The sequence below is a fragment of the Gopherus evgoodei genome, chromosome 14 (assembly GCF_007399415.2).
Source record: "Gopherus evgoodei ecotype Sinaloan lineage chromosome 14, rGopEvg1_v1.p, whole genome shotgun sequence".
Taxonomy (NCBI): Eukaryota; Metazoa; Chordata; order Testudines; family Testudinidae; genus Gopherus; species Gopherus evgoodei.
Window position 1 is genome coordinate 30,755,597 of NC_044335.1, and position 17,062 is coordinate 30,772,658.

Here is a 17,062-nt window from a genome sequence, read left to right on the forward strand (position 1 = left end):
TATATAAGAATAAGATGGAAAAATCTGGACTGTCCCTATAAAATTGGGACATCTGGTCATCCTAGGTTATGCAGAATCGTTTGCACACTGCACTTCCCACGCAGCCAGGACAAGCATTTGTGAATTTGCTTATTTAATATCACGCAGACACCTGCACAAAGTGACTGTGCTATCGGTTGTGTGCCCAATCCTGAGCTAGAACCTTGCTTTTTGCTGCCAGCTTTGGTTATGGGCTGCTGAACTCAGAAAACCAACCCTAAAATGTGAACTTTGACCTTTTCATCACCAAGGTCAGTCTAACCAGCTGCAAAAATGATATCAATGCCTGCCATGCTGCATTATGGGTAAGGCTGTGTTTATGTCAGGGAGGTCATGGAGACATTCTCTGCTTCAGCCTCAGGGGTTGAGGGATGGGAGCTGGCAGCCAGTGGGGCCCTGAGAGGGTTTCAGCAACAGGCAACAGCCTCGCACAGCGGAGGGCAGCGCCTTTGGTGAGCGGCTGGGTGTGCCCTGTTTTCTCTTTGGGAAATATGGTCACCCTACAGCTCCGAGCTGCTGTGGGTGGAGGGAGGCCCCCCTGCAGCTTCCAGCTGCTGTGGGCAGAGGGGGAACCCCACAGCTCCCAGCCACCACAACGGCAGGGGAAACCATGGAGCCGCTGCAGCAGAAGTCACAGACAGGTCACAGCTTCTGTGATTTTTTTTGTTTATTGCCTGCAACCTGTCCATGACTTTTACTAAAAATAACTATGACAAAATCTTAGCCTTAATTACGGAGGCACACTGCCGCCAACTAGGAGAAATCCCATCACGACATGGTCCCCAGATAGATTAATGGACTTTGGCCAAGGATGTAGTTAAAGGAAGGGAAGGTGCAGCAGGCAGCAATGCTGATAGCCACATTCCCCTGCAGGGGGCTGCTGGCAGCTTGTTTAATGCCTTGCATTCCCAGCCTCCTGCTTCTGCAGATGGAAGAGCACCAAGCACTGAGCCAATCCCCAGTGAAGCAGGGAAGTGCTGTCACAGGCAGGGTCTGCCATGGACTAGAGCAACACAGCTGCGGCTGGAGACCAGCAGACCTGAGTCCCAGTTTCCAGCTCTACCCACTAGGTCATGTTGCCATCCCAGAGTGTCTAGGGACACCCTGTGAACAGGGCAGTGTACCCCACGGGGAGCAGAAGCACAAGAGGAAGCTTCTGCTGCTACTACCCGTTTTGGTGATAAAGGACAGCTCAGCCTGGCACCTCTCAGCAGCACAGTGCAGTGTATGTAAAGCAGACACCACCACAAACCTCCCTGGCTTCTGATTATCTCACTTGGAAAACTTCCACGGGTATAGGAATCCTGTTGCAGGCCCTCTGGCGACACCCACTTTGGTCTGTCGAATGGAGATCAGCCACATGCAGTGAACCTGCACACCAGCTCCTAAAACGCCCACTGTGGGTATCTTAAGGCTTTCCCTGACTGAAACCCATCCAGCAAGAGCCTAGCGCTCTTCTCCCCTCTCCGGTTAAAAGACGCATTATCCAACCATGGTGCAAAAGCTTCCTTCTGCAGAGCAGCCCTTCCCCCTGTCCTCAAGGTGGGGAAGGGAGTTGGACTGTGGAGAAGTCTAATTTCCTCTAGAAGCTGAACGCCCTGGAGGAAAGTCACTTTATCATAAGCTGCCCTGGGCTTTGTAAACCACACTGACGCAGAGACAGCTGCCCTGACAAACACTAGGTGCAGACAGAGTGACCGATACAGCTGGCTCAAACCTATTGATGACTTTGGAGATCAGGCAAAGGCCTCGTACTGGTGGGAAGCCAGTGGAGGAATTGGCACAGAGGGGAAATGTGTTCACAACAGGCTCCCCTGTGAGGGGGCTGGCTCCCTGAGGAATGAGATGCTGACAGCTTCGGGGCAGGGCCAAAGAGTGAACAAACCCGTGAGGTGATTTGCAGGGCTACTTGACACAACACCTGACTAACCACGTCGGGAGGGGCTGCAAGTATCTGAGTGGCTCGTGATGGTCTATGCAAAGCCATGTCCTGCACCACCCATCAAGAAAGTCGCAACATGCCCTTGCGGTTCCAGCATCAGCCCAGAGCAACAATAATGACCTTGGCCCAGGGCATTTCCTGGGGCTTCACAACCAGTGGCAGCTCCTCTGTTGCACCTTAGAGCAGCAGCTCCTGCCAGCCAGTCGTGCATCTACACTCCCAGCTTCAGTCACTCCAGCTCCAGGCCAGACTTCCTGGATTGGCAGCCCAGCTTTAGTCTTGATCAGGTAGATTTGCATGGAAACAGTATTTTTATTTCTTACCTGCTCCCCCTGCTCCAACCTGACATCACCGGCCAAAGGCAGAATCTGTCCAGGTCCTTACGGTGCTCCCATTGCTGGCATGCCAGCACCAGAGTGCGAGTCTTTAGAAAGAGTCCAGGAACCCACAGATGCAGCCCAACAGTCTGAGGTCAGAGAGGAGGCAAGCTCACAAAACACTTCTTCCTACCAGCATCCCCTCAGGCTTGCCTGGGTTCAGCAGCTTAGCTGACCTCCGCCAGGCACTGAGTGAGCGGGAGATGATGCTGAGCAGGCACTTCAGCCTGGGCTGCATCACCACCGGCCTTCCCCAGATTTAGGGCAACATGAGGAAGAGGATGGAGCTGGAAGGGACAGCTCAGAGCATTCATGTCTGTTGCTCAGATGCCCATAAAACCAGCCTGGGTTTGCTGCAAGAGCGAATACCTGAGCCAGTTCAGAGTGTTTCTGTTGATCTTTGCAGGGAGTTAAGAGGTGGGATTGGACTGTCTATTGATCGAAGCCATCCATGGCAGTAAAGGCCCGCTGTCACGAGGATGGAGGCACCTGTACCTGCCCACCAGACTGACAGGTGCTGTCTCACTCATTTCCTGGGCTGAAGCCTGATGCAATAGGGTCCAGCTAGTTGGCCACCAGGAGGAACTGGACCCTGCTTGTTTATTAGCTTCTCTATCAGCTTGTTCAGGAGTGTGAGGCCTGCAAGGCAGCACTGCCCGGTCATTCCCTGGAGCAAGGGTTCTGTTAGTTCTGGGCTGACTCCTGCCTGCCTGGGGCAGCATGGCAGATTCCTCTGCTCAGGCGAGGTGCCCAAGTTGGATGACCATCTCTCAGGTGGGGTCCCAGAGTTTTTTATGCTTTCCCCATCTAAAGGGGCAGACGCAGGCAGTGCCCAGGTGCCACCATTGGCCCAGGAGAGGAGCAGCTTTGCTGTTATAATTCTTTTACCAGGCTGCAGGAACAGATTTTGTTTCACCTGCTGATTCCGGGGGCAGGGTGGGGTGGGGTAGGGTGGGCAGCACAGGACTTGGGTGTGTGTTTTTGGCTTGAGGAGAGAGCATTATTTATTGCTCTGCAGCCATTATAAGACCAATTCGATCTCAGTCTCCAGGGCTGCAGCTCTATTTTACTTGCCCAGGCAAAAGATCAAGCACTCCTGCAGGGCTCAGAGGTCGAGTTCTCCCAGGCAGGCTCTGAAACCCCTGGTCTCCCAGCTGCCTGGCTCCGGCAAACCCAGTCTCCTCACCTCAGCCTCCTGGAAATCCCTGTGTAAGATTGCCAGCCACTGCAGGAAGTGACAGATTGAGGGAATGCAGACGCTCTTCGGCCTCTCCACCAGCAAGGAGCCCACAAATCACGTCAGCACCAACGTGCCAGCTCCCCTTTGCACTACACATATTGGCCCATGAATCCCAGTACTGGGGACAGAGGGACTGCAGGGAAAGGCCAGAGCCCACAGCTTCTGCCTCTGGTCCCTTACATAGCATGGAAAGGAAAGAGGCGTAGAGCAGCTGAATGCTGCAGAGATGAAGATGGGTTTTGGGGAATGGCTGATTGAGAGCTTTATTCAATTTTAACACCTGCTTTCAGTCCCGCAGCCTGCTACAGCTGCAAGCCTCTCAGGCCCATGTGGTTTCCTCCCTCCCCAGGGCTGCATGGAGCTGGCAGGCCCAAGCACTTGCTGATACAAGACGTAAGGGGTTTGTTACAGACATCCCTCCCATACATCTACTAAAAATGCAACTGCCCCCAACCACCACCACATTGTCCACAGCACGATGCCACTGAGACCCGAGCCATCACGCTCCCCCAGGTAGCTGAGACAGGGCAGGGCTCGAGGCTAGGATTTGGGCCATCCAGGCTCAATTTCCTGCTCTGCCTCAGATTTCCTGTGTGCCCTTGGGCGTGCCCCTTAGCCTCCTGGGGCCTCAGGTCCCATCTGTGCAGGGCGGGTCATCACAAGCCTGCTCGGCCTCCTGAGGTGGTGAGGATAAATGCATGGGAGATGGTGAGAAGCTCAGATACTGTGGGGAGGTGGAATAAGTATCTCATAAGCAGGAGAGACTTGGACTGGGCAGCCAGTCCCAGGCAGGACCACCGCAGCCAAGCTGCCTGGCCTGACTTTCTGCACCATCCAGCAGGGAGTGTTTGGGCAGCAGACGGTGAATTCAGGGAGGGGATGAATGACCCAGATGACCCTCCAACACCATAGCAAGCACCTGCTGGCCTCGTCCTCGCTACCCCACGCAGGGCAGCAGAACTGAAACCTGGGTAGGTGTTCCACCAGCTGGCGACTTCACAGGACACCACAACCATTTGTACAGCAGGTTTCATTCCGGCCACATGCGCAGCGCCTGCCAGCTGTTCAGGCCAATCCAGCAGGGCAGCAAAGCTGCTGGTTAGCCCCAGTTCTCCGCTCAGCAGCAAACAGGGTACAGAGGGCCTGCTGTGCAGCAAGGGTGAGGCGTTGCACCCAATGACGAACCTGCCCAAAGATGCTCCCAACTTGTTCCCTACCCACAGCAGCTTGGACAACCCAGTTTCCAAGCAAGCAGCACCCGGGGCTCTGTCTTACCTCCCTGCCTGGGGTTGCAGCTGTGGACTGTGCTGCCCAAAAGGAGTTAAGACCCCACCACACATGTACACACACACGCACACGCTTTCTGGACTAGTGCTCACTGCCTCGGCCTTGCCATGTCTGCTCGCTGCACACAGAGCAGGACCCAGGAACAGCCTGGCAGGGTCAGCTGGGGAGCAGGCACTGCTACCTGGAGAAGTCAGAGCTGGGATGGAGAGAAAAGAGGGGAGCTGGGTGGGGGTGGCTGGAGGGAGGGAGAGAGGGTACGTCAGCCGGGGAAGGTGGCTGTGGGGGGAGTCAGATAAGCAGGGAGGAAGCAGGGGATGCTTGGGGAAAGGGGCTGGCCCCAGCACACTCAGAGCAAAGAGGGCCTGCTGCCTGCCCAGGGACACTGCGTGTGGGAAGAGTGGGCCTGCGCCTGAGAGGTGAGCAGGCTGCTGGGGCCCTGACGGGGAAAAGTGCAGCAGGCAAGGCAGGGGCTGCTGGAGAATGGGGCAACTAGAGCAGAAGGATATGGTGGGGCCCCAGAGGTTGGGATACATTTCAGGTAAGTGGCAAAACACACGTGCTTATATGAATGAGCCCCAAGATTCTCCATCTGTGCACCCACAAACCTGGGGCCTGGGCCGGCACAGGCTCTGTGCACACCATTGCTTGCTGCTGGTAGGGTTAGCTCCAAAAATACCCCGGCCCTGGAAGCACCAATGCTTCCCACTGCCTAAAACCCACCTGTGCCTCACCAGCTCCGAGTAGGGGAGTGAGCGTGGTTGGGATAATGTCTCGTGGCCATGCCCCTCCCACTTCCCTCACCGGCTGGGGGTGGGTCTGACTGGCAGGCGAGCAAGGTAAGTTTAGCAGGTGCCATTTGGCAAGCCAGGCAGGAGGCAAGCCAAAAGGGAGGAGGGGGTAGCAATGGGGGGCGATGACCAGAAGGCACATAGCCATGGGCACCAAAAGGCACGTGCGGATTTTCAACATGTTGTGGCTTAAGCATGAGCAGGAAGAGATGCGAATGCCCAGGTGGGCAGGGGGAGCCTGCAGGACAAGGACCCTCATTGCCATTGTTTAATGTGCAGGGCAGCACACAGGATGCAGAACCATGGCAAACCCTGCCCCCGCGAGCCCTGCACGTAGTGTGGTGGTGAAGAGAAGGGCGTGCAGTGGCCTCTGAGGCTCATGATCATCAGCCCTTTGCCAAGCAGATTGCTTGGGGAGCCTCACACGCAGCGGCAGTTCCTCATCATGGATGGTGCAGAGTTAGGTCCCAGGCAGGCACCATGCTCCTGAGCTGCTCCTACTTTTTCAGCACATTACCTCCTTCCTTCCCACCAATGTTCACAGCTCTTTTCAAAGCTGAATTTGATGCTTGTTTTCCAGCCACTGCTGCCTGCTCCTGGTGCAGGGAGCCATGGGAGACGGGGGGGAGGGGGAAGAAAAGCCACACTGACTTGAAGGGGACAAATTTCATGCCACTTTAGTGGGTCTTGAGAAACCCTCCACTGTGAGGCACCAGGTCTACTGTTCCTCCCAGATGCAGGCACTTCTCCTCGCCCAGGGGAGCAGCCCAGCTGCCTCCTCCACCCCACAGTCCCAGCAAGTGTTTGGTAAGCAGCCCTGCCAGCCACACTACTAATCAGGGACACTTCAGTAGAGCAGTGCCCCGTGGATGCTGTCCTAAACATGTGCTGCACCAGAAATACTCACAAGCTGGTGCTGGGACCCAGCAGCCAAAGAATGCAGCTAAGCAATGCAAGCCGCTGTCTGTGCCAAGGTGATGAGATCTAGGCCACTCCTATTAAGGACAAGCCCATTGTCAGGGCTGCTGCTGCTGCTGGAAAGCCCCCATGCAGTGAGCAAACCCTCCCAAGGGAGCAGGACCACACTACGTGTTTCTCCAATTCTCTTGTGACACCAGCATGACCCTGGAATAGGGCTGGACCCGGCTGTCCCACCCCAAGGCCAGAAAAATGTCTGGGCAAGGTCTGGAGGGGGCATCCCTGAGCCTGCGATATCAGCACCACAGTCACATCAGTCTCTGCTGCTGGGGTGATGGTGTCGGCGCAGCCATACAGCCAGGGACCACACCAGCACTGCTGGGTGGCAGCAGGACTGTGACTGCTGGGCGATGCTGGGTTCAGATTAACATGTCAGTCCTGCTGTGCTGAGCTGCAGCATGTGGCTCCGCTAGGCGTCAGGACCAGGTCTTGTGTCATCCCCCTCCCGCCGCCAAAGGGCTCAGGCTCTCCGGGAGATGCAGCCCTGGGAGGGGAGAAGATGCACGGAGCCACAGGTGTCGCAGTGCATGCATTCGGTGATTAATTGGCCTTCCCAGCATTTATCCAATTATGGGAGATGCCTCTTCCGGCTGGCGAAATAATCAGCCTCTAATCCCCTTAGGGGCAAGTCTGTCCCTGCACTGAGCCTTGGAGAGGGGCTTGTTTGTTTTGCTATTAACCAGCTCAGCTGCTGTGCTGCCAACATGCGCCTCAGCACAGGAGGAAGAGGCGGCTGAGGGCTGTTAACTCACTTGTTCAGAAATCCTAATGAGACAACCAAATGAATCACTGAAGCTGCTAATGAGGAGCTGGGACCTTGCTGGCTTCAGGGTATCCACTGCATGGATGTGCCAGCCCAGCCCAGCCTCCAAGCTCTCCCTAGCCCATCTCCTTTGCTGAGCCGCCTCAGCTAGTACCTCAGCCCAGAGGAGCATCAAGGTTTGGACATATTCAAAGAACAGCAGGCTAAATAAGTTAGCAGCCAAGCGTGAATTCCCCAAAGGATGCCTGCTGGAGTCAGGACCTGTTCCACACCTGCACTTCAGGTATAAGCCATTGAAAATACATAGCTCCCAACTGAGAAGAGATTTCAGCCCCTGGTCATCACACACCTCTGAAGCACAGAGTCCTTAGAGCTGGCACAAGGGATGGTTCTCCCCAGCTCACAGGGGACCCTCGCAGCCCTCTATAAAGGAGGCAGGAGAGTTTGGCTTTAGCTAAGACACCTGCAGTGGGCAGTCTCTCTCTCTCTCTCTCACACACACACATACACACCCCCTATAGATTTGTCTCTGGCACATCTGCAAGCTTTCAGGTAAGTCGAGAACAGTTTTTAGTCATGCTGGCACCTCCAGTTAACTGCACATTTCCCCTCAGAGATGACAATATTCTGCACTTATCTAGCACTTCCTCTCTCTAGCCCCTTCCCCAGGAGGGTCACCATTAGCAGCTCCATTTCACAGATGGGAAACTAAGGCACTGTGGGGGCAGCAACTTGCCCAAGGCCATGAAGCAAGTCAGCTGCAGAGAAGAGAGCACAAGCCACACCTGACTTCAAGCCCACTACTCCACCAGATCACAACTGCCCCTGGGGCAGCCCTGAGGACCCTAGATCTGGGCAGATCCACCTTCCTATTTAAGCTAAGGAGCTTCATCTTCCTGTCTGTAGCCTGCCGGGAAGCCTGTGAAGATTAACAAGAGGGACTTCAAATACCAGTGCACAGCGCTGGCCTTTCCTCCCACCTGCCCCATTCATGCACAGCTGCTCAGAATAAGAAATGAACCGCGGAGGCAGGAGGACAAACCCAGCTGGGCTGCATCCAGACTGGCAAAGAAACACAAAAAGAACAGGAATCCTTGTGGCACCTTAGCGCCTAACAGATTTATTTGAGCATAAGCTTTTGTGGGCGACAACCCACTTCATCAGATGCATAGAATGGAACATATAGTAAGGAGATATATATACATACAGAACATGGAACTGGTGGAAGTAGCCATACCAACTCTAAGAGGCTAATTAATTAAGTAATTCCATCCTGCCTATCTGGACCCTTCCCCACCGCACATGCACACACACACATATATATTCAGCGATCCCCCACTTGCTTCCTGCCCTGAACTACATGTACCGGCATTACTGTCAGAGCCCAGAGCGTGGCAGAGAGAGTGGGCCCTGCAGGAGGGAGGAGCAGGTCAGCTCTCAATGCTCCTCTCTGGCCTGCCCAGCAGCCGCCTCCCCTAGACAGCCCCTGGGGTCCTGCGGGCAGCCCCAGCTCCCTGGCTGAAGGCAGGGGCTCAGGGCACATCCCAGACAACGCATGCTGGAGAGAGGCTATTCTGGGAGGCTGCAAGGCCAGCAGTGCCCTCCCAGCCCCACGAGGGAGGGCATGATGCTGCTGCTGACTGGGGCATGCATGCTGCTGTGAGGCAGCCACACCGGTGGGGGGTGGGGGGCAAGGACAGCACAGGACATTCTGGAAATGGGGAGGGAGAGGGGGCTCTACACCCAGAGTGACCCCAGACCTGGGCTGCTGCCAGGAGCCAGCTCCCTACCATGGCACATTCCTGCTATCCATCACCCCCTGCATACACTGGTTGCCCGGTGCATGCATGGAGCCTCCCTCTCCTGCTCAGTCCCACACACCTCGGGCTGAGGTTTCTAGGCTCAGGAGGGCTGGTTTCCCACTCATATGTTGGGAAAGTGTCACAGTCCCTTCCACCAGCAAACAAACGCACCCCCTGAAGGACATCTGCTGCAGCTCCTGGGCTTCCCACCCTCGCCCCACTCACCAACCGTCACAGGAGGGCGGAGCAGTATTTATTAGGCCATGTCTATGGAGAGTTTCCCCACCGGCAGCCAAAGCCGCTGCTGTCAAATCAGAGATCTGGAGGCACGCGGGTCAGCCCCTGCTGCTAGGGCCTCCCTGAACCTTAGCAAAGTAAATCCCAGCAGGGCTAGTGTCTGGTGGGGATGGAACAGAGATCTCACAAGCGACTTAGCGGAGGCCCTAGGCCATTGAGGCTCACAGAGAGGAGACAGGCACTGCCCAGGGCTTGCAAACCGGGGGGAAGGTTAAAAATATTTTGATGGCAAAGCAGCTTCCATTTAAATAAGGAGAGCAGAGGGGCCCGTGGATTCCCAAGGTGCAAGGAGGCAGGAAGCCTTCTATAGGCAGAGAGCCTGTAGTCACTAACCACTAACAGCTGGGCTGGCTCCCTGGTACTCCAGGGACACATAGAATACCCCCTACCCCCACACAGCAGAGTGCATACACACTCACTCCCCCATGCAGCCAGACCCTCTCACCTCACGCAGTTTGTCCATCTCATTCTGCAGCACCTGCTTGGCCAGCTCTGTCTCGATCAGCCTCTGGCGCAGGTCTTCATTCTCCTCCTCCAGCTTGATCCTCTTCTTCTCCACCACCTCCAACTCGTTGTGGAGCCGCACAGAGACGTCCTTGGCCACCTGCAAACAGAGCAGGGCCACGCTCAGGCTGAGGCTCATCAGAAAGGACGGGGGCAGCGTCTCTAATGCCCATATGAAAGCAGTGCTCAGAGGGGCAGGCAGGACTGGGGCCCATCATGCGGGGATGCTCTACATGCACACAAGGACCCAGACCAGGCTAGAGGGCTCTAACATTTCCTCATGGCTGGAAATAGCATTTCCATCCGTGTAGACTGGGGATTTAAAAAACAACATGCAAACAGTAGCCACAGTTTATCTAGGGTCTACAATTTGTGATGAGCAGTAGTAATTAGCCAGGGAGCAGCAGTTCTCAGAGCTGGGCCGATATGCCCACCCCTAAGCATGTGGGAAGTCTGCCCTCTGAGCCCTCTCTGAGCTAGGGGTTTGCTGCTCTCACTGAGGCCCCCCGTTCTCTCCTGCATGGGGACAGCCGCTGGCCCAGCTTCCCGAGAGAACGAACCATCTTTGAGGGTGCTATCACCAGCAGCGCGTTAGCCACCCTGATGTATTATGTCAGGGGCCTGGCAGTGCTGGTGGCAGCCCCAGGAAATGAGAGCTAGTACGGGATTGCTATTCGAACCACTACATTGCTTCAAACCTCTGCTCCACTGAGAACAGAGGAAGGAACAAGGCAAGAGACATTTATTGTCAGTCGTGCACAGCAGGGAGTACAAATTACAGGGGCTCAAAGTGTAACAGCCGATGACCCCAGTACCCGCAGGCAGCCCTAGTCCCCAGGCTAGATCCCCTGGGCGGCACGGAGCAGGAGCCAGCACCAGGGGCAGCTCCAGGCCCCAGCACGCCAAGGGCGTGCTTGAGGTCGCATGCCGCAGGGGATGCTCTGCCGATCGCCGGGAGGGCGGCAGGCAGCTCTGGTGGACCTCTCGCAGGCGTGCCTGCAGAGGATCCGCTGGTCCTGCGACTTCGGTGGAGCATCCGCAGGCATGCCTGCGGGAGGTCCACTGGAGCCGCGGGACCGGTGACCGGCAGAGTGCCCCCCGCGGCATGCCGCCATGCTTGGGGCAGTGAAATGGCTAGAGCCGCCCCTGGCCAGCACGGATCATTCAGTGGAAACACTGGTCCAAGCAAGTGGAGAGCTCAGACACGGGGACAGAGCGCGTCACGACCAGAGTGAAAATGGCCATGGGGGAGCCTGTAACTGCTGACACAGCCAGTGGGCAACTGGCACAGCTCCACTGTACTGGCCACAGCTCCTGGAAGGAGAAGAGTCACTAAAGTGATAGCGGGTGACTCAGCAAGACACTCTGACAACTACACCTGAAGAAGTGGGTTTTTACCCACGAAAGCTTATGCCCAAATAAATCGGCCAGTCTTTAAGGTGCCACCAGATTCCTTGTTTTTGTGGCTACAGACTAACATGGCTACCCCCGATATCTGACAACCACAGAGAGCTCTGGAAACAGGTCACATTCCTGCAACAGGTCTGCCTAGCCAGACAGAGCACTCGGGCTGCCAGAAGGGACCGAGGCAAAGTCAGACCTGAGCCCCAGGCAAAGAGGAAGGCCAGTTGAATGAATTTAGATCAACTGACCATGGGTTTTAAACACAAATGTATCTGTCACACCAGATAGGTTCCTTTGCCGGGTTCCTGCTAGACCCCCAGGGCTGAATGTCTGCGTCTGTGACCCTAATCACCTACCGCTCACAAACCCACGCCTGCCAATCCCAGTGATGGGTTCTGTCTCCTGGCGTACCACCCGGGCCCTGGGAAGGGACGCTGCGACCGGGCAGCACCAGGCTGGGCACTCCTCAGCAGTTAGGAGGAGGTTAGCTCTGGTCCAGGATAACACCACCGTCCCTGTGCAATCTGCCAGAGATCAGCACACTTATCCCAGGTGGGGGCAGCTGGCACAGCCACACATTGGCACAGCCACACGCTGGCATGACACTAAGCCAATGAGGGGGAAGCATGCCCACTAAGTGACGAGTGCCTCCCAGATTCCAGGAGATCAGAGAGAGACAGACAAGGCTCAGATGGCAACACGCACACTAATAACTCACATGAGCTCCACACGCTTGTTTCTCTGCTGGAGGGCGCAGGGTGGCTGAGAGTCCCAGAGAAGGGGATTTATATCTGGGAGTCCTTCCTGTGCTGGGCAGCCAAGCCCTTTTCTCCAGGGCACCCATGGACACAGGCAGTGGGGGATGCCAGAGAACCACCACGCATTCCTATGCCACCATTTTGATTTGCTTCTGGCTCTTCCTTGGGCCAGCTACTCCCCCAGCCAGGAGCCCTTGTCTAGGTGACTCCATCTCACCTCCACTCCAAAGTCAGGCCTGCACAGCCCCAAAGGCTGGAAAAGCCTTTTCCCTCGATCCTGGGGCACCACCCTCAGCCAGTGGCTGTGTCTGAAATTGGGGTGGCTTCCAGCTGCAGTGTAGAAAGGGAACCAATGGGGCAGCATCTCCAGACCAGGCCAGGCCGGCATGGGAACCTGCAACACAACAGCTGCAAAGGCTGGGGGGAGGGGAGGCCCCAAAGCAGCCCTGACTGACAGGCTGGGCAGGAAAGTGGGTGTCTGTATGAAAGGACACACAACTGCCCAGTGCACAGCTGAGGGGCCAGGGGAAGGAGATGCCCCTTGTTTAACCTTCCGCAGTTATTTGTGCAACACCCCAGCGTACACTGGTCTCTGGGAACCAGCAAGCGAGCTGTGAGGGTACTGCTGCATGGCAAACAGCACCCTAGGAATGTTGGTATGGCTGTGGGTCTCCATGGGGAAGGCGGCTTTGATGAGCAAAGTGCTTAATTCCTGTGCGTGGGAACACAGCCAAGAGGCAGCTTCTGGGAGACGGGGGCGGGAGGTGTAGGGACAATACAGACTGACACACATATTGGAGCAATCACTCCCATCTCCTGCTCCCAGGACAGAGCCAGCCCCTGAAGCCAGGCACCCTGCCTCACCATTCACCTCCCTGCTGTAAGGCTCACAGAAAGGGAACAGGAAGATGCAGCCAATGCCTGACACACTGATCCCCCACTCTTGGACCCCGACCTCCAAAGCCAAGCCAAGCCTTCCATCCTCAGAACACAAGTGTCAGCATCTGGACACATCTCCAAGGCAGAGCAATCAGGCTGTGCTGGGCGGGGAGTGCAGAACCCGGGAGAGACAGAGCCCCCGCTCACAGTGCTGAGATACAGCAAGCTGATTTGACAGGCCTGAACACCCAGGCCTTGGCCAGCTGCAGAACCGGGCCTCAGCCCTGCTGCTCTGGGGGCTGCAGTCTGACTGACGCCCACAGTAACACTAGACAGCACCACTAGTCACATTGCCTGTGCGTGCCTGTCCCCCAGTCCCCTGGGGTAGCTTCCAGAAGCCATGGCTTCTGGGAGATTTTGAAAGGGCTTCCAGGAGTCCAGGGAATTGTGGGACAAGAGATCAAATTCCCCTAATCCCGTGGCATTGGTCACATTTCCTAACCCTGGTCTCAAGACTGAGGCCAGAGCGTGTCATGCAGATCCACAAGGGCTCAGGCTCTCTCCAGGGCACTCAACCCAGCACCCAGTCCACTACACAGGGGCCGTGGGAAGGCGACTGCCACTGGCTGCAGCTACACTATCTGGCAGCACTGCACAAGGGAGATGGGAGCATGAAGCCAGGGCTGCTGTGCATCGGTGGAGCAGTGCAGGGGGCCCAGGAGAGAAACAGCACGAGGGCAGCAGGGAAATAAACCCGTATGTTTTGGTACACTGGTTGCAGAGTTCTGCTCTATCAGCTCTAGCAGGGTTTGTCCCCAGCAGGTGTGGGCAGCAAGAGACTCGCTTTTAAATACACACTCAGACTTCGCCTCATAATTACAAGCCAGTTAGTGCCGGATGCTGGGGAGGAGCCACCATCACTCATTTGTGGCATGTTTCTTTTCCAGGATCAGCCGCTTTCTGGTGCCTGGGGCACTTGGCAACCCAACCCCTCCTTTGTGTAGGGGCCCCTGTTTGGCTCAAATTCAGACTTTGCTCAGCTTCCTAACGCAAGGATGGAAAGGCACTTCATGGCCACAGGGCAGCCAAGTGCTAACCTAAGCAGCGCGGCTGTGGTGCCTGCTCTCAGGAGAGCCAGCCGGGGGGAGGGGAAGGTGCCGCCTGGGCTCTGGCTGTGCAAGAGAGATTATAGAGCTGGAGCATAAAGACTTCCTCCTCTGTATGCGTAGTAGGGCAGGGAGGGGAAGCCAGGCCCTGCCCAGCTGCTGCAGCTACCTTCTATTTCTGCCCCTCAGTGACTCTGCAGTGTGAGCTCTAGGAGCCATTTGGGAGAGATACATCTGGCTCCCCCCAGCCCACTGCCTTAGTCCTATGTCTGCTGATTGGCCCCGGGAGGGAGCACGGCCAGGCCAGGCACTCTGCCTGGGGAACAGACAGCATTGGAATGGGCCCAGAGAAAAAAAAGGGAGGGACAACGGTGCCCTGTGAAAACTGCATGCTGGCAAAGGCAGGCCAGGGCCTTGCCCACTAACCCTGCCAAGCTGCACAAAGGCAACAGGGAGAACACAACATCTCTGACTCCAGAAAGGGGAGTGATACGGCCCCATGGGGATCAGCAGACACTGCGGAAAGGAAAGGTTCAGGGCCAAGCTGGAGGGAGGGGCCTGGTTCCAGCTCTTCGCAGGGTTGCTGATTTGGAGGCCTGGGTTCTCTGGGCGATTTGGTTTGCAGGGAATCTGAAGTTGGGAGCAGAGGCGCGGACTGTCAGGTGAGAGTCAGTAAAGACTGTTAACAATCCGGCGCTTCTTGCACCCCAGCAGCTGCCTGTTCCCCTTGTTATCTGCAACCCAGTGGCTTTAGAGCCCCCCACGCTCCTGCTGCAGAACCTAAGGCAGGGATAAGCAAACTTTTTGGCCCAAGGGCTACATTGGAGAATAAGAATTATATTGTGGGCCATGAATATTCACAAAATTGGTGTTGGGGTTGGGGGAGAGTGCGGGCTCTGGGGTGGGGCTGAGGAGTTTGGAGTGTAGGAGGGTTCTCTGGCTAGGACCGAGGGGTTCGGAGAGTGGGAGGGGGATCAGAGCTGGGGCAGGGGTGCGGGAAGGGGTGCAGGCTCTGGCTGGGAGTGCGGGCTGTGGGGTGGGAGTGGGGATGAGAGGTTTGGGGTGCAGGAGGGTGTTCTGGGTTGGGATCGAGGGGTTTGGAGGGCGGGAGGGGGATCAGGGCTGGGGTAGGGGGTTGGGGCATTGGGTTTGCACAGGGGGTGCAGGCTCCGAGTGGCGCTTACCTCAAGCGGCTCCCGGAAGCAGCGGCATGTCCCTTCTCTAGCTCCTATGCAGAGACGCGGCCACGCAGCTCTGCACGCTGCCCAGTCCACAGGCACCGCCCCTGCAGCTTCCATTGGAGCGCGTTGGAACTGGAGCGGGGCCATGTTGTGGCTTCCAGGAGCCATGTGGTGTGGCTCTGACCCAGTGCCCCGGCCGGAGTGCCAGAGCAGGGGCCGGCTTAAAATGGCTTTAGTTTGCCCACCCCTGACCTAAGGGTATAGCTACACTCTAGCGCCTCCAGCTGCATTGCTAAAGCACTGTTGCTTCCTATATCAAAAGGGTTTTCCATCACAGTAGTTAAGCCACCCTGATCCCCAGAGAGGAGGTAGCTAGATCAGCAAGAATCCATCTGTTGACCTAGCTCAGGGTTCTCAAACTGGGGGTCTGGATCCCTCAGGGGGTCGCGAGGTTATTACATGGGCAGTCGCAAGCTGTCAATCTCCACCTCAAACCTCGCTTTGCCTCCAGCATTTATAATGGTGTTAAATATATTAAAACATGTTTTTAATTTATAAGGGGGGGCCGCACTCAGAGGCTTGCTATGTGAAAGAGGTCACCAGTACAAACGTTTGAGAACCACTAACATAGCTGCATCTACACCGAGGGTTAGGATGACCTAGCTACGTAGCACAGAGTGCAGAATTTTTCCCCATCCCTGAGCAATATAGTCAGGCCAATGTAATATTTACCTATAGACCAGGCCTTAAGTTTTTTAAGTTTCTACATACAAAGGTCACCTGCCAATGGCGAACAGCATTTGGCTGATCCATGGTGACCTTCCCAGTGGTCTTGAAACTCAAAGAGCAGTGAACTGCTCCATTCAGCAAAATGGATGTTAACAGGGAACCCTAAGAATGGCAGTTGAAGTGCCAACACTTCTCTGTTTTAGTGCTGATCACTTCAGCAGGAACACCTGGTAAATGTTCGTGTCTGTTGGTCTTGGATGCAATGATCGTTACGGAGGAGTGGAGAGCAACCACCTGAGGGGTGCTAGGAATTAAAGCCCTACAAAATTCAGACCACTTCTGCTCTACTCTGTAAACCAGTTTTCAGCGACACCAGCTACAACCAACAAGGGCTCAACTCTGCCAGTGTGGCAGACACATGGGGTAGGAGCCAGGAGACAGACACACACACACACAGGCTCTACAAGGGCTTCACCCGGAACTGGGGAAGAGGGGAGCCATTTCCTGTTGTCAGAAAGGCTCAAGCCTCTGATCTAGCCAGGCTCCAGGCCACTGAGCATGGCCAGCACTACCACAATGGGGCGAGCTGCATCTTGGAGCGACACTCCCCCAGGAGACCTGCAGGCTACAATTCTGCAGCTGGAACAATTCCCACACACTCAGCGGGGGTTAGAAAAAGCTGCAGCTTCATGGCCTGCCCAGCTCTACCAAACCAGCCCTCTCTTCTCCCTCTCCCTCCACACCCTCTTTTCCTTTCTCCCTCCCCCCCCAGCTCCTTTCCCTGATCTCTTCCCCACATCTGTCCCTTGCCCCCTTGCTGCTTGTGCTATTCCCAGGGTCACTATGGCCCCATCCAATGCCTCTCCCTTCAGCCAGGGAAGCTCTAGCAGGGGTCCTGAGGCTGGGACCATGCTGCAGAGGGCACAAGATTACACAGCCATCCATCTGGCAGCATGGGTGCTGCAGTGCCACCCTCCGGGGCAGCAGC

The 17,062-nt window shown here is 56.0% G+C and overlaps 1 protein-coding gene across 4 annotated transcripts in view; it reads right to left on the reverse strand.

The window, feature by feature from the left end:
* The window catches only part of SOGA1 (suppressor of glucose, autophagy associated 1), a 91,685-nt gene that overhangs the window by 51,120 nt on the left and 23,503 nt on the right, over positions 1–17,062 (reverse strand). For all 4 annotated transcript variants that reach the window (XM_030532888.1, XM_030532886.1, XM_030532889.1 and 1 more), the window contains one exon: positions 9,959–10,117. In XM_030532888.1, the coding sequence (XP_030388748.1) occupies positions 9,959–10,117 (159 nt within the window). The remainder of the gene's footprint in view (positions 1–9,958; positions 10,118–17,062) is intronic.